The 18,724-nt window shown below is 31.7% G+C and overlaps 3 protein-coding genes across 6 annotated transcripts in view; 1 reads left to right on the plus strand and 2 right to left on the minus strand.

Annotated features, from left to right (window-relative positions):
* Positions 1–1,634, minus strand: part of LOC105203432 — a 186,246-nt gene extending 184,612 nt beyond the window's left edge. Inside the window, exons 1-2 of the mRNA XM_039448097.1 lie at positions 1,358–1,634; positions 222–260 (exon numbers count right to left, since the gene is read on the minus strand). The gene's annotated coding sequence lies outside the window, so the exon portion shown is untranslated. The remainder of the gene's footprint in view (positions 1–221; positions 261–1,357) is intronic.
* Positions 1–18,724, plus strand: part of LOC105195847 — a 154,565-nt gene that overhangs the window by 32,272 nt on the left and 103,569 nt on the right. For 2 of the 4 annotated variants that reach the window (XM_026136925.2, XM_026136927.2), the window contains exon 2: positions 4,193–4,231. The exons of 1 other annotated variant lie outside the window; for it this stretch is intronic. The gene's annotated coding sequence lies outside the window, so the exon portion shown is untranslated. Of the gene's footprint in view, positions 1–2,356; positions 3,053–4,192; positions 4,232–18,724 lie in introns of those variants that run through there. One more of the 4 variants, XM_039448090.1, reaches the window with a different exon arrangement.
* Positions 10,593–15,970, minus strand: LOC105195846 (major royal jelly protein 1). The gene is made up of 7 exons (XM_026136931.2): positions 15,604–15,970; positions 15,234–15,400; positions 14,855–15,076; positions 11,648–11,819; positions 11,136–11,365; positions 10,799–11,003; positions 10,593–10,661 (listed from the first exon to the last, which is right to left on the minus strand). Exons 1-6 carry the CDS (start codon positions 15,791–15,793, stop codon positions 10,800–10,802), a joined length of 1,185 nt encoding a protein of 394 aa, XP_025992716.1. The 5' UTR covers positions 15,794–15,970; the 3' UTR covers positions 10,593–10,661; position 10,799.

Here is an 18,724-nt window from a genome sequence, read left to right on the forward strand (position 1 = left end):
TATAATAAGTTTTATTTTACATATTGAAGTATATTTGTGTAATAAATTGTTGGATAGAAATAATTTCCAGGATTAAATATTAATCTAGCGTAGCGCATCCATTTTAAACGAATCTTTATCAATGGATCTTTATCAATATCTGGAGCAATGAATTTCTATTAATATATTTAACAGAGATTCATTATTAGTTTCAAATTACTAGATTAAAATTTGACACTCACCAATGAACGATGCGCAGCAATGAATTTTTCAACGTCGACCTGTAAAAGACAAATAATAAATATATAATAATTCACATTATAGTAGTGTTTGCAATATTTAATTAATATTGTTGCTCAAATTGAGTAAGCTACAGGCATTAAAATCAAGTTGCATGACGCTTTCTACAACAGGCAGTAGGGCAGTTGTTATCACATAACAAGTCTTGTATAAAAACAAATAAAATCTTACATTATAAAACTGTATAACGCTTTACATGTAAACTTCCATATAAAATATTTACTCTAATAAAGAATATTGTAAGCGTACAGGTATCCTAATTAATATTACATGTCACTTTCTTAAGATTTCAGGAAAAGTGAATCTCGCTATGACCCTTAAGGTCCATGATTATGAATTGAGTAAGCTACAAACATTACAATTGCAATAAGCACTTCACGTTATCACTAGTTAACAGTTTCAGATTCGTATATTGACAGGCAATAAGTGATATTAAAGCTACAGCCCAGAATGTAATTATTTCAAGTCAGATGTGCAAAATTGAACATTATTCTAATTGTAAAAAGCGAGACATTGAATAGGCGAGGAAGGTGGAGGCATAAATCTGAAATTGTTAACTAGTAAATAACTTATTGCAATTGTAATGCCTGTAGCTTACTCTATTTATAATCATGGACCTTAAGAGACTTAGCAATATTCACTTTTTCTGAAATCTTGAGAAAATGATATGTAATATTAATTAGGATAATTGTACACTTACAATATTATTTATTAGAGTAAATATTTTATATAGAAATTTACATGCAAAGTGTTATACAATTTTATAATGTAAGATTTTATAAGATTTTAATATTTGTTTTTACACAGGACTTGTTATGTGATAACAACTGCGATACCTGTTGTAGAAAGTGTCATGCAACTTGGTTTTAGTGTAATAAACAATATTGTAAGTGTACAATCATCCTAATTAACATTACATGTCATTTTATTAAGATTTGAGGAAAAGTAAATCTCACTAAGATTCTTAAGGTCCATGATTACAAATTGAGCAAGCTACAGGCATTACAAGTTTACCACATAAAAGGGAGTGGCCACTTATACAAGATACATATATCAATAAAATAATGCACGTACTTACACCAAATTACACCGCGGAGGTCGTCTCTCGTTGACGATGTCTCTTTCGGTAGCTCATTAATAACGACCGCAAGATATATTGTTCACCATTTACAATACCGTACTCGCGACGCCGTCGGGGAAGCTACCGTCACAGCAAACGACGAATTTCGAGCGACAAGGGATCGCGCGCGGCGCAACATAACCTCTCGACCGGTTGGCCGCGGCCGTTGCCAACACACGACACGCAACACGTGCGTCATCGGACAATTATTATGTTCGCGTTCTCACACATTGATACGAATCGAGACCGAAAACAAACAGCCGCGGATTGAAAAATGCAATCGACCAACGGGTTGACGCTGTCACTAACGGAACGAGCTTTAGTCGAACGACTCGATATTTTATTTGGCATTCACGATAATGCGCAAATAACATATCACACATGAGGTCCAACAAAATGTAATACGATCGCGACCGATCAGGAGCAGCAAAGACTGCAAGGCAAGCGGAGAATCGAGTCGAGTAACGTTACACGAGCACGAGACAGCAACAAGACGCAAGCGGCAAGCTCGTAACGCTTGACGAACGAGATACGATCTATACGTTCCTGGCACTCACGCTGCTACTACGCTCGACATACCCGGCGTTGTATCCGCACAGAACTTCAATACGAGAAACACGAAAGAAGCACCAGGAAGCACGGAGCGTCCGCCGGTCGCCGGTGCATACAAGCGGGTAGAGGACAGAGCAACATGGCGGTGACAGCGACTCGACGATCGTCGTCGATGCTGCGCAATCACTACGCCATCTACGAACGTTGCCGAGCGGCGGCGGAAGCAACCGAGCGTCTCGGGCGGTCGCGCCGGCACTCGTTCGCGTCCGCCGCCCCTCGGCAACGTTCGTAGATGGCGTAGTGATTGCGCAGCATCGACGACGATCGTCGAGTCGCTGTCATCGCCATGTTGCTCTGTCCTCTACTCGCTTGTATGTACAATACCGGTGACCGGCGGACGCTCCGTGCTTCCCGGTGCTTCTTTCATGTTCCTCGTGTTGAAGTTCTGTGCGGATACAACGTCGAGTGTGTCGAATGTCGTAACAGCGTGAGTGCCAGGATCGTATAGATCGTATCTCGTTCGTCAAGCGTTACGAGTTTGTCGCTTGCGTCTCGTTGCTGTCTCGTGCTCGTGTAACGTTACTCGACTCGATTCTCCGCTTGTTTCGCAATCTTCGCTGTTCTTGATCAGTCACGATCGTATCACATTTTGTTGGACCTCACGTGTGGTATGTTACTCGCGTATTATCGTGAATGCCGAATAAAATATCGGGCCGTTCGACCAAAGCTTGTTCCATTAGTGACGGCGTTAACCCGTTGGTCGATTGCATTTTTCAATCCGCAGCTGTTTGTTTTCGGTCTTAATTCGTATGTTTATCAGTGTGTGAGAACGCGAACATAATAATTGTCCGATGACGCGCGTGTTGCGTGTTGTGTGTTGGCGACGGTCGCAACCAACCGGTCGAGAGGTTATGTTGCGCCGCGCGCGATCCTCTGGCGTTCGAGATTCGTCGTTTGATGCGACATTAATTTGCCTAACGGCGTCGCGGGTGCGGTATCGTAAGTGGTGAACAATATATCTTGCGGTCGTTGTTAATATGCGATTTAAGAGCTATCGAAAGAGACATCGTCAACTAGAGACGGCCTCCGTGGAGTAATTCGGTAAGTACGTGCATTATTTTATTAATTGTTACCTTGTATAAGTGGCCACTCTCTCTTATCTCTTAAACGTAATAAAGATAAATTCAATAAGAATAATATTATAAATTTTAAATTAAACTTTATTGTAGGCACAATGGTCACTTAAAGAAGTTATCTAAAGAGTGAAGAGACATGTATAACTTTTATGTTCTTATTTTATCACTAGTTAACAGTTCTATATTTGTATACTGACTGAACATGTGTAATATTAAAGGTAGAGTCCAGAATGTAATTATTTTAGGTATGATGTGTGAAAACGAACATCTTTGTATGAAAAGAGATATTGAACTGGCGAAGGCAGAAATGTGAGAACACGCATCTGATACTGTTAACTGGTGATGGAATAAAGAACTTGTTGCAATTGTAATGCCTGTAACCTGCTCAATTCATAATCTTGGACCTTAAGAGTCTTAGCGAGATTTGCTTTTCTTGAAATTATAATAAAATGACATGTAATATTAATTAGGATGATTGTACCCTTACAATATTGTTTATTAGAATAAAATCAAGTTGTATGACATTTCTACAACAGGTATTGCAATTGTTATTACATAACAAGTCCTGTATAAATACAAATATTAAAGTCTTACATTATAAAACTTGATAACGCTTTGTATGTGAATTTTTATATAAATATTTATTCTAATAAACAATATTGTAAGCGTACAATTATCTTAATTAATATTATCTGTCATTTTCTTAAGATTTCAGGAGAAGTGAATTTTGCTAAGATCCTTAAGGTCCACGATTACGAATTGAGTAAGCTACAGGCATTACAATTGCAATAAATTCTTCATTTTATCACTAATTAACAGTTTCAAATTTGTGCTCTCACTTTCCTGCCTTTGCCCGTTAGATATCTCATCTTTACAGTTAAAATAATGTTTGTTTTAGCACATCTGACTTGAAATAACTACATTCTGGGCTCTAGCTTTAATATGATATATTTGTCTGTTAATATGCAAATTTCAAACTGTTAACTGGTGATAAAATGAAGAGCTTATTGCAATTGTAATGCCTATAGCTTGCTCAATTTAAGCAACAAAATTAATTATTGCAGACTCTACTATAATGTGAATTATATTTATTTGTGTTTTACAGGTTGACATCGAAAACTCCGCTGCTGCACATCGTGTGTCGGTGAGTGATAAATTATTTTAATGTAGTAATGAATAATCTCTATTGAATACATTGATAGAGATTTATTGCTTCAGATATTGATAGAGATCTCTATCAATATCTGAAGCAATAAATCTCTATCAATGGAAATACTTTCCAGGATTAAATATTGATATTAATCTAGCGTAGCGCATCCATTTTAAATGAATCTTATCAATAGATCGATCTATTGATAAGATTCATTTAAACTGGATGCGCTACGCTAGATTAATATCAATATTTAATCCTGGAAAGTATTTCCATTCAGCAATTTATTGGTACACAAGTATACTTCAGTATGTAAAATAAAATTTGTTATATTAATCTGCTGGCGCATATTTTGAAGAACCTTACGAGAAAACATTGAGTTTCTCTGAACAGCTAATTTGATGCCTTTTAACGAATACCAGAGTTCTCGATGTAAAAGAACTTTTTTGATTAACAAAAAAAAAAATGTAAGTCATATTTGAATGGTTTTAAATAGCATATACGATTTCTTTCGACGAGTTCTAGAGTTCTTGATACATTTTAGAAAAAGTTTTGTCCGAAAATGTAAAAAGAAGTTGGGATTGAATTCTCAAAAATAATTTTGAGAATTCAATACCGATTTTTTTTACATTTGAAAATTTAACCCTTATTTAAAATAAATAGTTCAAAAATATTAGTTTTACGTAATTTTTTCATGAAGATTTTTGATAAAATTCTATAACGATTATTTAGAACACTCAACAGGACTTCCAGAATTCATAAAAAATTATTCACACTTCAAAGCTACAAGATTGAAGTCGTGAAAAATTCTTTAAGAGTTCTGGAAGGTCTGTTGAGTGTTCTGAATAGCCGCCGCGCAATTCTGTCATAAATTTTAATGAGAAAATTATGTATTTGACTGATATTTTTGAAGTATTGATTTTTTTAAATATCATTTTCAAGAATTTAATTTTGATTTTTTTTTACTTTTTCGGGTAAAACTATTTCTAAAATGTATCGAGAACTGTAGAACTCATTGAAAGGAATCGTATATGCTATTCAGAACTATTCGAATTTAATACACATGTATATATTTTTTTTCTCTTAAAAAAGTTTTTTTTATATCGAGAACTCTAGTACTCGTTAAATGACACCAAATTAGCTATTCACAACTGTTTGGTGTTAATGTTGAGTGTCAAGTTAGCAATACTATTTTTTTAAATTTATTTTCTTTGTTATAATAGGCAGAGTTATTTCTAAAAACTGCCAAGAACTCTTCCTTTTTTCATGAAGAATCTAGAACTCTTAACAGAACTAGAAAGATTTTGTACCATAGGGGTGCCAACTTCACATACCCGAAATTGTCCCATATTTTAAATTAATGTTTCCTATTTTGAATCTGGCCATCAGTTTATAATTTTGGACTCAGCACAAAATTAGAAAAAAATCACTAAGCTTGGGTAGGCCATATAATTACTTTTCATTAAATTCAACATAGATTTTCCAACTGTGCATAATGCAATTTATCAATCGATGAATTTAAAAACTCATCTTTCTTTCAAAAAGTTTTAAAGTATCTTAATCATCGTCTTCATGGTAAACTTAATGCATAATGAAAGGCAATAAGAATACACAATAAAGAACAATTCAATGTTGAATAATGAAAACATAAATTGTCTCATATTTAGCTTATTAAATTGCGCTTCTTGTCTTCTATTCCTTTTACTTACGCTTTTTATTGTGTATTATGTCTTACCAACATCACTTTTGAGCTTTTCGGTCACTTACGTGTCATCACAGGCACGCGACGGTTCGAACATCGCGTCCGTTCAATCGAGTAAGCATAATTTTAATTAATCCCGCGTTTAACGTTCGTTAAATACGCGCCGTGAATTCTGCGTATGTACACGTGGATAATTTGTTGAGAGGCGCGTTTCACAAGATTTATTCGATCGGAACATATCGACACGAGCAGCCGACAAAGCGAGGACGCAGTGTTCCAGGTATTACGTTACGCACCGATACTTTTTATTCCGCGAACGCTCTCAATTTCAACTTGCGCTTGTGACACGAGATAGCGATATCGTCCCGAAACGCGAACGTATATTATTCGCTACTCCCTACCGAGCAAAAAAAGTCGAAATATTCAAAAACAAATTGATTGTTATTTGTGATATTTTCTTTTATATTTATTAGTCATAAAAAAATTATAATTGTAATAACAGAATAAACATTTCTGCGAAATATATATCTCATGTTTCTTATCGATTGCTTTATTTGCTGGAAATAAAATTTTATTTTGCTATATTTAAATGAAGATTTATTTCAGTGTCAAATAAATTTATATCACACAAAGAAATTTTCAAATACCTTTCTCAAAAGAGCGTTATAAATCTCTTAGCGATTAGACGTCGGTCACGAGCGACATTCGTCAATCACGTGGCAGGAATTTGGTGTTTGTACATCGTCGGTGACTTGTTGATCTCGCGGGATTTATGTATTTCCCGATCGAAATTTTCCACTTGAACGATTGACAAACGAATTCCCGGATATTTATCTTTAAACTGGATATCACTTCACTCGTGTTACAATACGAGACAGTAATGGTCGTAAACACAAACGTGTACTATTTATTGTATTTGATGTTTGTATGTATGTACTTGACGTGTTTATACAGAAAAATATTTAGTATCAAATCAACAATTCATTGTTTCATATATAAGCAAGAATATAAATCTTGGAAGAATTTATACAGGGTTGGTATGATTTAAACTACGGTTTAAATCACGTGGTTTTTTAAAATTAAAACCATGGTTTTCCATTATTTTTTTAAATTGCATTTTTAAATATATAAAACTTTCTGGAGAAGTTCAATCTTTTTTACTTAAATAATTTAGAGTAGTAGAGTAATAAGTCTCTAGCAAAACATTAGTTAAAAACTGTCAATCGTGATAACAACCAAGATTCGTAAAGTATAAGTGCCATCAGGAAAGACAGGTGTAGCGTCGCAATGAATTGCTGCGTGAAGTTGGCCGCGCGTTTTTCGAGTTCCCTCCACTCGAGATTCGTCCATCGTGTCGATAATCGAGACTGACGCCGAGCGAGTGGATACGTGTCTTCGTGCAATGATACTCGAGTCGTAATGTTTTTCCGTCGTAATGCAACGAAATGTGCATCGCGTGCGGTTAATGTCGAGAGTGCTGTGCAAAGTTACGCGCGGAATCAGCCGTGTTTTCGCGAGTGAATGTAATGTACCATAAAGGAACATCAATGGGGCGGGGGAGGAAGAGGAGGTTAGGGGGAGATATTAGCGACGGAGCAGCCGTGAGTTAATCAACTGATAACTAATTTATTATTATCTGTTACTTGCAATTTTACATTACTGTAATAATGTAAATAAATGTAACGATGCGTATAATATATTTTAAATCTCGTTTTAAGAGAGAATATTTTTTGTCTTAACATTTAATTATATATGTATACGTATATACATTTGTGCGTGCGTGCGTGCGTGTGTGTCTTAATTATATTCGGTTATTCACGTGATTACTATTATTATTAATCCAGATTATAAGATATCATGTGAAAAAATGAGAAATAATTTAGGAATTAATACCTTTCCTTTTTTACACATAATTGGTAGATATTGAAATGCTCGTGATAAGTTCAAAATTTATCATAGATATATTATATTTCCAACAAATTGCGATTGCAATTAGAATTACATTAATTATATCAATATTTTATACATTACATACACGTATAAATAGTTAATATGATTGTCCCGCATCAACTTTTTTTTTATTTTTATAAATATTTTTATGTTATACTTATTAGCGCCAAGCTTGAAACTCTAAATAAAAAAGAAACAATTAACAAATAAACGTTGCACGCTGAGAAACCACAGGGAATCCCGAGTGTAATAAGCAACATGAGGAAAATTGCTGTTAGAAAATCGTTGGATATCCATGGAAATCGCATAACTGGGAAATTAAGCGTAATACCAAAGTTATAATCTAAAGTATAGTGTAGTAATCTCATCGTGCTTCACTAATGAGTAGACGAGGAGAGTACAAATTTACGTAATTCCTCATTTCAGTTAGAAATACGACGCTGTCTATTAATTGTATAATGCATATAGATACTGATTTTCGGATGCTCGCAATCTCTCTCTCTCTCTCTCTCTCTTTCCTTTAAGAGAGCTTTTAGGTAGATTTAATCTACACAAGTTGCCATTTTGTTATGAAGTTCAAGTAAAGCGTTTGTAATTTACAAAATGCCTTCTAAGGCAGAAATCTAGAACTTTGTAAAAGTAATAAATTATTTAGAAAATATGAGATTATATTACAGGAAATGTATGGTGGGTGTTTCATAAATCGAAAACAAAAAAAACCCTAAACTTTTTAAATATTATTTTTTATATATAAAAAGTAATTATATATAAAATGTTATTTTTATATATAAAAAACGTTATTGATAATATTAGTAAAATAGTAAGGAAGAGACGTATAAATTCTTTCTTGTCCAAACTTAAATATTTAAAAACTTATATGCACTTTTTTCATCGAAAAATAGAAATAATCCGAGGGGGAATTCACAACCCAAAATTTTGTACACCAATGCCGATTTTTGGCATTGCTGTAAAACACTGCCGACATTTTTGTACACTGCCGACAATGCTTATTGTTAGTCAATGCCTACAATGCCGTCAATCCTATATTAAAATTAAGGCAATGCCATGCAATTATGAACACTACCGCGTGCCCATTATCATACGCCAATGCCTGCACAAGAATTCTAAAGCTTTCCCGAAGTATTCAAAAATTTTTGTGCTCAACCCCATGATCGAAAAACCGACTCTGAAGTGAGCTCACCACTCCCCAACCACTGACGACAATGCCGTCAATATTATAGGTCACTGCTTACTTTTTTCGGCAGTCCACTGCCGAAATTTTGTACACCAATGCCGGCTGTGAATTTCCCCTCGAAATAATCACACATAATATCATAACGTTTATGGCGAATTTTGAAGCTCGAGCGAATATAATCGCGACAACTTTTTTCTAATTTTCTAATTTAAAAATTACTTTGTTTGTTATCACCTTTTATTATAAACTTGGACTACCATTTCTACATGTTCTGCGATACGCCGCAATGTTAATGCTCACTTTAATCGAGAAACATGGTATATCAGACAGTTCTGAGCTGAGCATCTCGCGAGATTATACTAGTAGTTAGAACCGTCAGCTTCGTCTATATTGCGGCTGTTTCCGGTAACATTACGGGCCATGAAGTGCGCACAGTTATCCGAGCTTTTTTGAGGGTGCTTAACAGACGTGGCACTTCAAGTCACGCATCGGTGAGCACTTTCGTTTCTTCGTCAAGGAAGCTTATCGGTATGTGGTTAGGCTTTTATCGCGGATCATCGAGCACGAAAGAAAGTAATTACTTCTTCGGGTGCAATTAGCGGTGGGGCGTTCTCCTCGTCTTATTCGCGTTTTGTTTTGCCCCATCTTCTCGCTTCTTGCCATTATAGGAAACGCTCGATACATTTACATTACGATACATTTGCGTATATTCGAGTTACACAGGTAGAACGCAAGCAAACGCATATTTCTGAAAAATGTCAATAGTATGACAGTGTCAGTTGTAAAATTTAGTATCATTGCTTATCAACTTCTCCTCAATTCGCTGGTCAGAATTTGAAGGACAAGCCTTGTCATTCGACGTTCAAACTAAACTCACATTAAAAATGAGATGTGCTATATACTGTCACAGTCACATTCTGATTCTTTCAAATTGTGTGCCGTTTCTTTCGGTATACAATATATAGCTTATGTTGTCATAAATTGGATTATATACAAATCACGATTTAGGTTTAATTATTAATTATTACTTATTAATTGTAAGTTGAATTAACTTTCGAGTGACTTAAAAAAAATGATCAATTATCAATTTTTTTTTCGTTTCAATAAAAATACATACCTATATTTATTATTACAGTGCAACTTTTTCAAAGTACGCTACATTGTTTAATCTTTAAGACCAATTATGGATATTCCATGTAAAAATCGATTCCCATGACTTGTTTTCGAAATTTTATATAATCCAAAATAAACATCTAAAAAATTGAGTTAATTACTTTTTTAATTTTTTATACATATATTAGTTTTGTGACAAAGTTTTGTGAATGTGTATAAGATTTTCTTATTTAATATTACTCTGCTACAATTTTGTCATCTTTTACACATTTTCAAAATTAAGTGTTGTACAAATAAATACAGAGATAAAGTAAAATAGATACTTTTGTATTACAATTTTATTTAAATATATCTTTAAATCTGATTTCGTTAATAACAGGTCAGAAAATTTTTTTAGTTTGAATACAAGTTTGCTTTCGATGCAAATATATCACTGACAAGGATTTTCATTTCTAGGTGAGTTTCTGTAAAAAATTATAATATTTGAAATTTGTAGCATAAAAGAAGAAATTCTTCATATTTTGTGTCTAGACAATTAGTTTTGTGACTGTTTGTCAAAATATATAATAAACAGAATAAGAAGTAAAATATGATAACATACCTTAGTTGTTACAGGAAGAAAAACAATTTGTGTCCTTTTCTATATCCGTAATGGGAATTGATAGTATACGGAAATTTATCTCATTTATATTATATGAATCAGATATAAATAGATGATATCTATTTGATATAATTAACAATTCGCCATTTCTAATCTTCGTCCCACTTGGGAATTGCAATTGTATTGGATCATGTGCAACAAGTATCTTAAACCAAATGTAATCAATGACAATAAAAATATAACGCTAAACGTCGTTGTCGACGACAACTGTTAGTAGAATCCAAATTTCTAAAATATTATCTGGGATGTAGAAAATAATTGTATTCGGATATCTCACCTCCTTGGAAATAGTTCCATTAGTAACATCCGCGCATTTAATAGACGTTTTTGTAATATCGTTAAAAAATATTGCACATCTGTCAGATGTTAAACTTAACGTTTGACCTTCCAATACCCTCACTTGAGTTTGTTTATTAGCCTGATTAATATCGTTTTTCTCACATTCTGTTAGCTTCGAAATTTCAGTTTTATATATTTTGTTTCCCTCAATATTAGCATAATATAAATCTAAAATATTTTAATACAGATGTTAATCATTACAGAAATTATGAAAATGTGAAGAGTCACTTGCAAGACATATTTACGCTTTCATATGCAATTATTAGTATATAAAGTATATGTGCATGTAAATAATAATAAAGTAAAAGAGAAGAATAAAAATAATATGAAATAAATGAGTCATATCATTACATCTATAGAATTTAAAGTTACAATTAAAAACCGTATGATATAACAAAAGCACATAAAAACAATCTTCTCTACTGAAACAAAAAAAAAACAAATATTTACCTTTACCAATAATTGTCATACCATATATATTGCCTGATAAATGGTAACTCTGATTTGCTATCACAAAATTAGGATTAGCATTTTTCATGAATTCATTTTCTATTCTGCACATTTTCGACGAACGTGCATTATATACCACTAAACCACCACGATCAAGATCTCCAAACAGTACCTGAATCGCAAATTGATTAACACAAGATTATATTATATGTTGAATGTCCCATTTTAATCAATCTACTCATACAGCACAAAAACTTGCATCAATATTGCTGCAATGTTGCAACATTGTATGTTGCAGTGCAATATTGCAGAAACATTATTAAAATATAGATATGTAACATGAACTTAACATTGGTACAATAATATTAAGAAGAAAAAGTTGTGAAAATAAGTTGCTATGATATTTTATGTTTACTTTAAATATTTATGTATACTTGCACATTTTTAAAATCAAGTTTTATTAAATATTAATCAATTTTAGATATATTATTAAATAAACTAGTGCTTAAACGCAATACAAGAGATTTATTAAAATATAAAATATATAAAATTGATTATATTTTGTGTGTATGTTATTCAGGATTTAAACAGAAGAAAAGAAGTTATATAAACAGTTCAAAATATAAGTTGTTAAAATTATTAAAATACATTGTAAATTTATTAATATATTTTAAAAATTTTTGTTACTTGTACATATTTGCCACAGATTGTATAGCTAAACGAAAAAGATCACCTATTATAATATTATAAAGTATTATTTTTTATTCCAAGCAGTAGACAATATTTTTTAAATGTTTGTTTCTCATTAATATTTATTTTCTTAACTAATTTTGTGAAAAATATTTATTTAAAATTTATTTAATTATTTTTTATTGAATATTTATTTAAAGTAATGATTTCTTTAAAGTGTTTTTTAGACATTAATTTAATATTGTTTAAATATTTATTTTTTATAAATTAATTACTTGATGAAATGATTTCAGTAAATATTTGTATAACTTTTACATACTATTTTCTTTAATACAAGGAATCTTTCGGAAGTGTCCGCCTCAGATTTAGACGAGCCTTTATTACGTATGCAGTACAGATAAAAATAAAAATACACGTATTTTTTTATACGTGCCCAATCTCACTTTTAGGAGGTGAAACATCCCTTTGAAGAAAATCAGTTTTCTGCATTCAAAGCATGTACCGTCAAAAATTTAAGAGATAGAAAAAAATGTTCTAATTGAAAGATTTTGCTTATAAAGAGAAATAAAAGTTCTTAAAAGAAAAGGTAAATGATTGGGAAAGTCAAAAATATTTTAAAAAATTTTATTTATCACTGTCATAAAGTACTTTTCAAGCCATTCAACTTCCAACTTTTTAAAAAATTTTTTACACTTTTTTTCCGTCACTTATTTGTTTTTTTTTTTAATTTTTATTTCTTTTTATAAGCAAAATCTTTCAATTAGAAAATTTTTTTGTTTTTTTGTAGTTTCGACGATGTACGCTTCGAAAGTAGAAAACCGATTTTCTTTAAAGGGATGTTTCACCCTCTAAAAGTAAGATTGGGCACGTATAAAAATATACGTGTCCCTTATTTTTATCTGTACTACAACGTATTAAAGGTTCATCTAAATCTGAAGCGGACACTTCCGAAAGGTTCCTTGTTAGTCGTTATTACTTACACATTTGAGAAAATGATTTTAATAAATATTTTTTTAACGTTTATTTAATATTTTTAATTAATTATTTTTTGTGAAATACTCGTAAGAAAATTATTTTATTAAACATTTTAAAATGTTTATTAAATATATATTTAATGTTTATTTAAAGTTTATTTAATGTTGATGTTTGATATTTATTTTTTGTGTTTAAAATTGTATTTATTGTTTTTATTTAACATTTGATCTATTTATTTTCCAATTATTAGTTATTTTGAAATCCATTTAAAAAAACGTTTAAGTCTAAATTTATTTTATGTAATTGTTTGGAATAACAATTTAAAATTAAACAATAATAATTTTTGTATATTTAATATTGTATCTTATTGATTTTTTCTAGTTATATTTTTATTTAAACTAATAATAGGAAAGTTATTCCAGATGCTATTCCGCATTTGTGAAAATCAGTAAACGAACTACAATTTTATATATGTTTATAAAAATAATATACTTTAATTATACATGTTTTATTTTTGATAATATATATTGACCTGATCTATCAGTGATATGCACGTATTAACACAAAGTGTTCACAAATCATCTCGAGGGATCAGTTTGCATAAGTCAAGCTACAAGCTTTGGTGCGGTTATAACTTAGATGGGAGACCGTTTAGAAAATTACTAAAAAACAATTTCCTGGAAAGGAATATTATAACTATTTTTTTAACAACAAGGAGACAACCCATTATTTTTAATGTTTTGGGTGTGTGAAGTTGGCACCCCTACGGTACACAATCATAGTTCCGTTCAGAGTTCTGGATTATTTACAACAAAAGGAAGGGTTCTGGATAGTTTTTACAAATAGTTCTGCTATTATAACAAAAAAAATAAATTTTGAAAAATGGGGGTGCTAACTTTACACCCAAAAGTAGCACCGCATAGTTTTAAATTAATTTGATGTTTTTAAAGAGTACTAGAGTTCTCCGTATAAAAAAAAACTTTTTTGATTAAAAGAAAAAAAAATAAAAAAATGCATATCATGTCCGAATAGTTCTGAATAGCGCAAACGATTCCTTTCGATGAGTTCTAGATTTCTCCATACATTTTAGAAACAGATCTGCTCAAAAAAGTAAAAAAAATCGCAATTGAATTTTCGAAAGTGGTATGAAAAAAATGAAAGAAACTTCAAAGGTACCATGTTTTAGTAATATATTTTTTTTAAATAAAGACAAAAAATATAAAAAATAGCATTTTTTTAAAATAAAATTACGTGATACTTTTTACATAATAATACATATAATATATTCTATAATTATTTTGTGTTAATGTGGATTAGGAATGGGAAGCAATATGATTGACGAAGAGTATCGATTACTAATTTATATATCTTTCAGTAGCACCAAGCGATTATATTCAGTGTAACAGATAAAGGCGCGAAGCACAGATAGAGTCACGGGTCCGTGCGTATGAGAATGGAAACCACGGCGATGGGGAAACGCATGTGGGGACTTTCGGAAATCGTGTTAGTGCTGACATTCTGCATACAAGAAAATATACTTACAATTACATTATCCTTCACATTTCTGCAATCTGGAACAATAACTTGAATTGAACATAATGATCCAAAACCAGTTTTGTCAGAAATGAGGTTGTCTGGGATTTCAACACGTTTAACTAATTTATCAGTTGATAAATCGAAGATCAATAACTGCGCTGGACAGTGATATGAGAGATTATCACCAATTTTACCATCATCTACAATAAACAAATGATTGCACTTGATCTGAAATGGTAAAAGATCGCAAATATTTTACGTTTTATTCTTATTACACAAATTATTATTAGCACGTTATATATTATAAACATATAATATCTAATTGTCGGTCGTTTAAACGTAACACTCAAACTTATTTCTTTAGACAAAAAATAGTAACACTTACCTGAATTTGACAAGAACCAGCTCTAATACCTTTGCAATCATCTTTATACCAAGACCAATCTGGATACGGACGCAATAGTAAACCACCTTCACCCTGTTTCTTAGTTACCGTCATTACAGAAACTGGTATTCCGTCGAATCTCAGCGAGGTAACAAATATTCTACCATCTATAAAAATGTGAAAAACACAACTTGTACTGTGAAAAATGTTTATCATAATTACATTACAATTTTGTTGTAATATTATTATTTATTGCAGCATCAAAATTCTATATAAGACTTAAATAATGTTTAGTTAAAGCTTTAATGTAAAAATGTGTCTCTATTTCAGTAAAGAATTACTACAAAATCTTTGAATAGTGTCGACTTACCAGGGGCCTTATCCATGTCGTACAAGAAGTATCGGCTAGCATTATATCTTCCGGTGTCTATCGCTTCCTGTTTCTGTTGGTCACTCTCCCAGAGAAGATCAATGTATTTCCATTGGTAATCGAGATGCAGTTTTCCGAAACTCGTAGTTGCTATGGAGAGAATTGATATAACATACACGAAACATCTCATATTGCGTATAATCGGTTATATGCAATAATATATAATACAACTGAACTGTTCTAATAGAAACGTTATCGACGAGAGCCGATACGTAAATGAGATTGTACATTGGCCAGTATTTATGGTCCATTTGCAATATAATGCTAATGCAAATTCAAGGTAATATTTATATTTAGGTTGCATTAATTACCGATGAACAATTGCAACTTTATCTTTATATGATTTGAAATTCGAATTGATGATTTTTGTTATGGTACATTACTTTTATGTAACGCATTTGCATATGTTGTACTTATTGCATGTTTTACTTCTTGCAATGTTCTACTTATCTGATAATATATTTAAAACAATTAGTTTATATATTTTGCCGACACATTAATTATAATACTTTACAGTAAACATGAAATCCTCTGATGAAGTAAATCAGAATATGAATTAATGCCGATGAAGAACCAACACAAGATGTTCTTGTACGAATTAATGTAATTAACAAACAATTATTATTACAGACATTATGATCCTCAGTTATCATTTTTTTTAGCCAGAAAAAAGTAATCAAATTTGCAAAATATTGTTTTTACAATTATTTAAAAAAATGGAAAGTAATGGAAATAACCAGACAACATAGTCGTATTAGTGTTATCAATAAATGGAACATACGTAAATGTGATACAAAAAAGTAATGAATCATTGCGAATGTCATTATTTCTAATTTCGATGTCTACGTTGCAAATGTTTCGCGGTCATAAATACAATATAAATAAGAATTTTATGTTGAATATTTATTAGCATTATATTACGAATATATTGTAACTGGCCAATGTTTAGCCCTCTTTACGCATGGTTCTCGTCGATGGCGTTTCTATTAGTATGTTTTAGTTATGTTACAAATTATTGCATATAACTAATTATACGGAAAAATAAAATATTTTCTTTTTGTTATATCAATTCTGTTGATAGCAATTATTAGTTGCGACAAGTTGAATCTGGATTATCCATGGAAATATCTCGATCTTCTTTGAATGAGTCCGCAATAGATGAGTCCGCAATAGAAACAGGAAGCGATAGACAACGGCAGATACAATGCAAGCCTAAACTTTTTTTCGATGTGGATAAGGCCGCTGGCTTTAAATTGGAATTATTCACGAATTTTGTAGTGACTTTTTATAGAAATTATAACACCTTTTTACACGAAAGCTTTTAAACATTATGCAAGTCCTATAGGAAGTCGATAGTGCAATAAATAATAATAATATTACAAGAATATTGTAATGTACTTATGATAACCTTTCATAGTACTATGTGCGTTTTTAAAATTTTTATAGATGGTAGAGTATTTGTTACTGCGGTGAGATTCGACGGAGTACTAGTTTCTGTAATGACGGTAACTGAGAAACAGGGCGAAGGTGGTTTACTTTTGCGTCTGTATCTAGGTTAGTCTTGGGATAAAGATGATTGCAAATGTATTAGAGCCGGTGTTTGTCAAATTCAGGTAAGTGTTAATATTTTTCATGTAAAGAGATAAGTTTGATTGTTACGTTTAAATGATTGACAGTTAGATATTGTGTGCTTTTAATGTGCTAATAATAATTTGTGTAATAAGAATAAAACGTAAAATATTTGCGGTTTTTTATCATCTCAGATTAAATGCAATCGTCTGTTTATTGTGGTTAATGTTCTAATTGGTGAAAAACTCTTATATGTACATCAGTTCAACGCAACTATTCATCTTCGATTTATTAACTGATAATGCATTAGTTAAACGTGTTGAGATGACAATTTTATAACTTCTTGAATTTTATTCGATGACAGTCCGTCAGACTCGAGAGGATGTCGCCTAGGTAACGCGTACGGGATACATTTATGCTTTAAATTCAATCACTTTAACAAATAGTGTTAGTTACATTGGTCGCTTCTTCTTTTTTTTTCTTGTGCCTACCGTTTTATTAGTAAAAGCCACATTAAATCCTAGACGAAAAACTGTAAAGAATAAGTGTACATTTGTATAAAAATCAAATAATCACAGTAAGTAATAGACGCAACATAAATAATATAACTGGAAATAGAGTCAACCGAATAACTGAAATAAGAAAATCATACGTTCATTAATCATAAAACTATAAATTCTTGTGCTTTCGTTATATTTCTTAACACGTTAATGCCACGCCGGATCCTAGGGACCGGCGATAGACTTTCCGTTCAGGCCTCGCCGGTCCGGAAGGGCCCGTTTGACGGCTAACTGTGGCGTGAAAGGAACGGCACGTAAAACACGTCCTATAAGTTAGCGGAACAAAATGAGCAGAATTAATTCAAACAAATTTTTTTATTTGTTGCTCATTTGTTGCTAAAAAGTTGCCAAAGAAAAAAATTTGTTGCTCTATTAATTTTTTTTAAAAATAATGTTCCGCTAACGGAAGTTTAAGTTAGCGTGACAATACCCTTATATCGCAAAAATCATACGCAAAAGCAACGTTAAAATATGTTGCTTATTTGTTGCTCACAAAATATGCTACTCTCGATATTGTTACTTGCAAAATAAGCACCAATAACAATAAACAATCACCCATACAGAGAGTTACAAGAGATTTATACAGAGAGTTACAAGAGTAAACTAGAAGAAATAAATTTGTTACTCGCATAACTATGATTCCAAAATAATCCTCAGCCATCGTACTATTAAAAATTTAAAATTATTGCTAACCATAAAACACTAAAGATAATTAATTTACCAAGGAAATGCGCGCGTCGCGCGCGGTAGGCACGTTAACGAATGTCAAAAAATGTGTACGCTGGTATAATTGTAATATCAAAATAACCCCCAGATATTGTACTATCAAAATATATAAAAATCTCAATTTGTTGCTAACTATAAGATACTGCAAATAATTAATTTATGCAGTAAACACATGCTGCGCGCTATAGGAAAGGTATTGCCTATCA

The sequence above is a fragment of the Solenopsis invicta genome, chromosome 4, assembly GCF_016802725.1.
Source record: "Solenopsis invicta isolate M01_SB chromosome 4, UNIL_Sinv_3.0, whole genome shotgun sequence".
NCBI classification, from domain to species: Eukaryota; Metazoa; Arthropoda; class Insecta; order Hymenoptera; family Formicidae; genus Solenopsis; species Solenopsis invicta.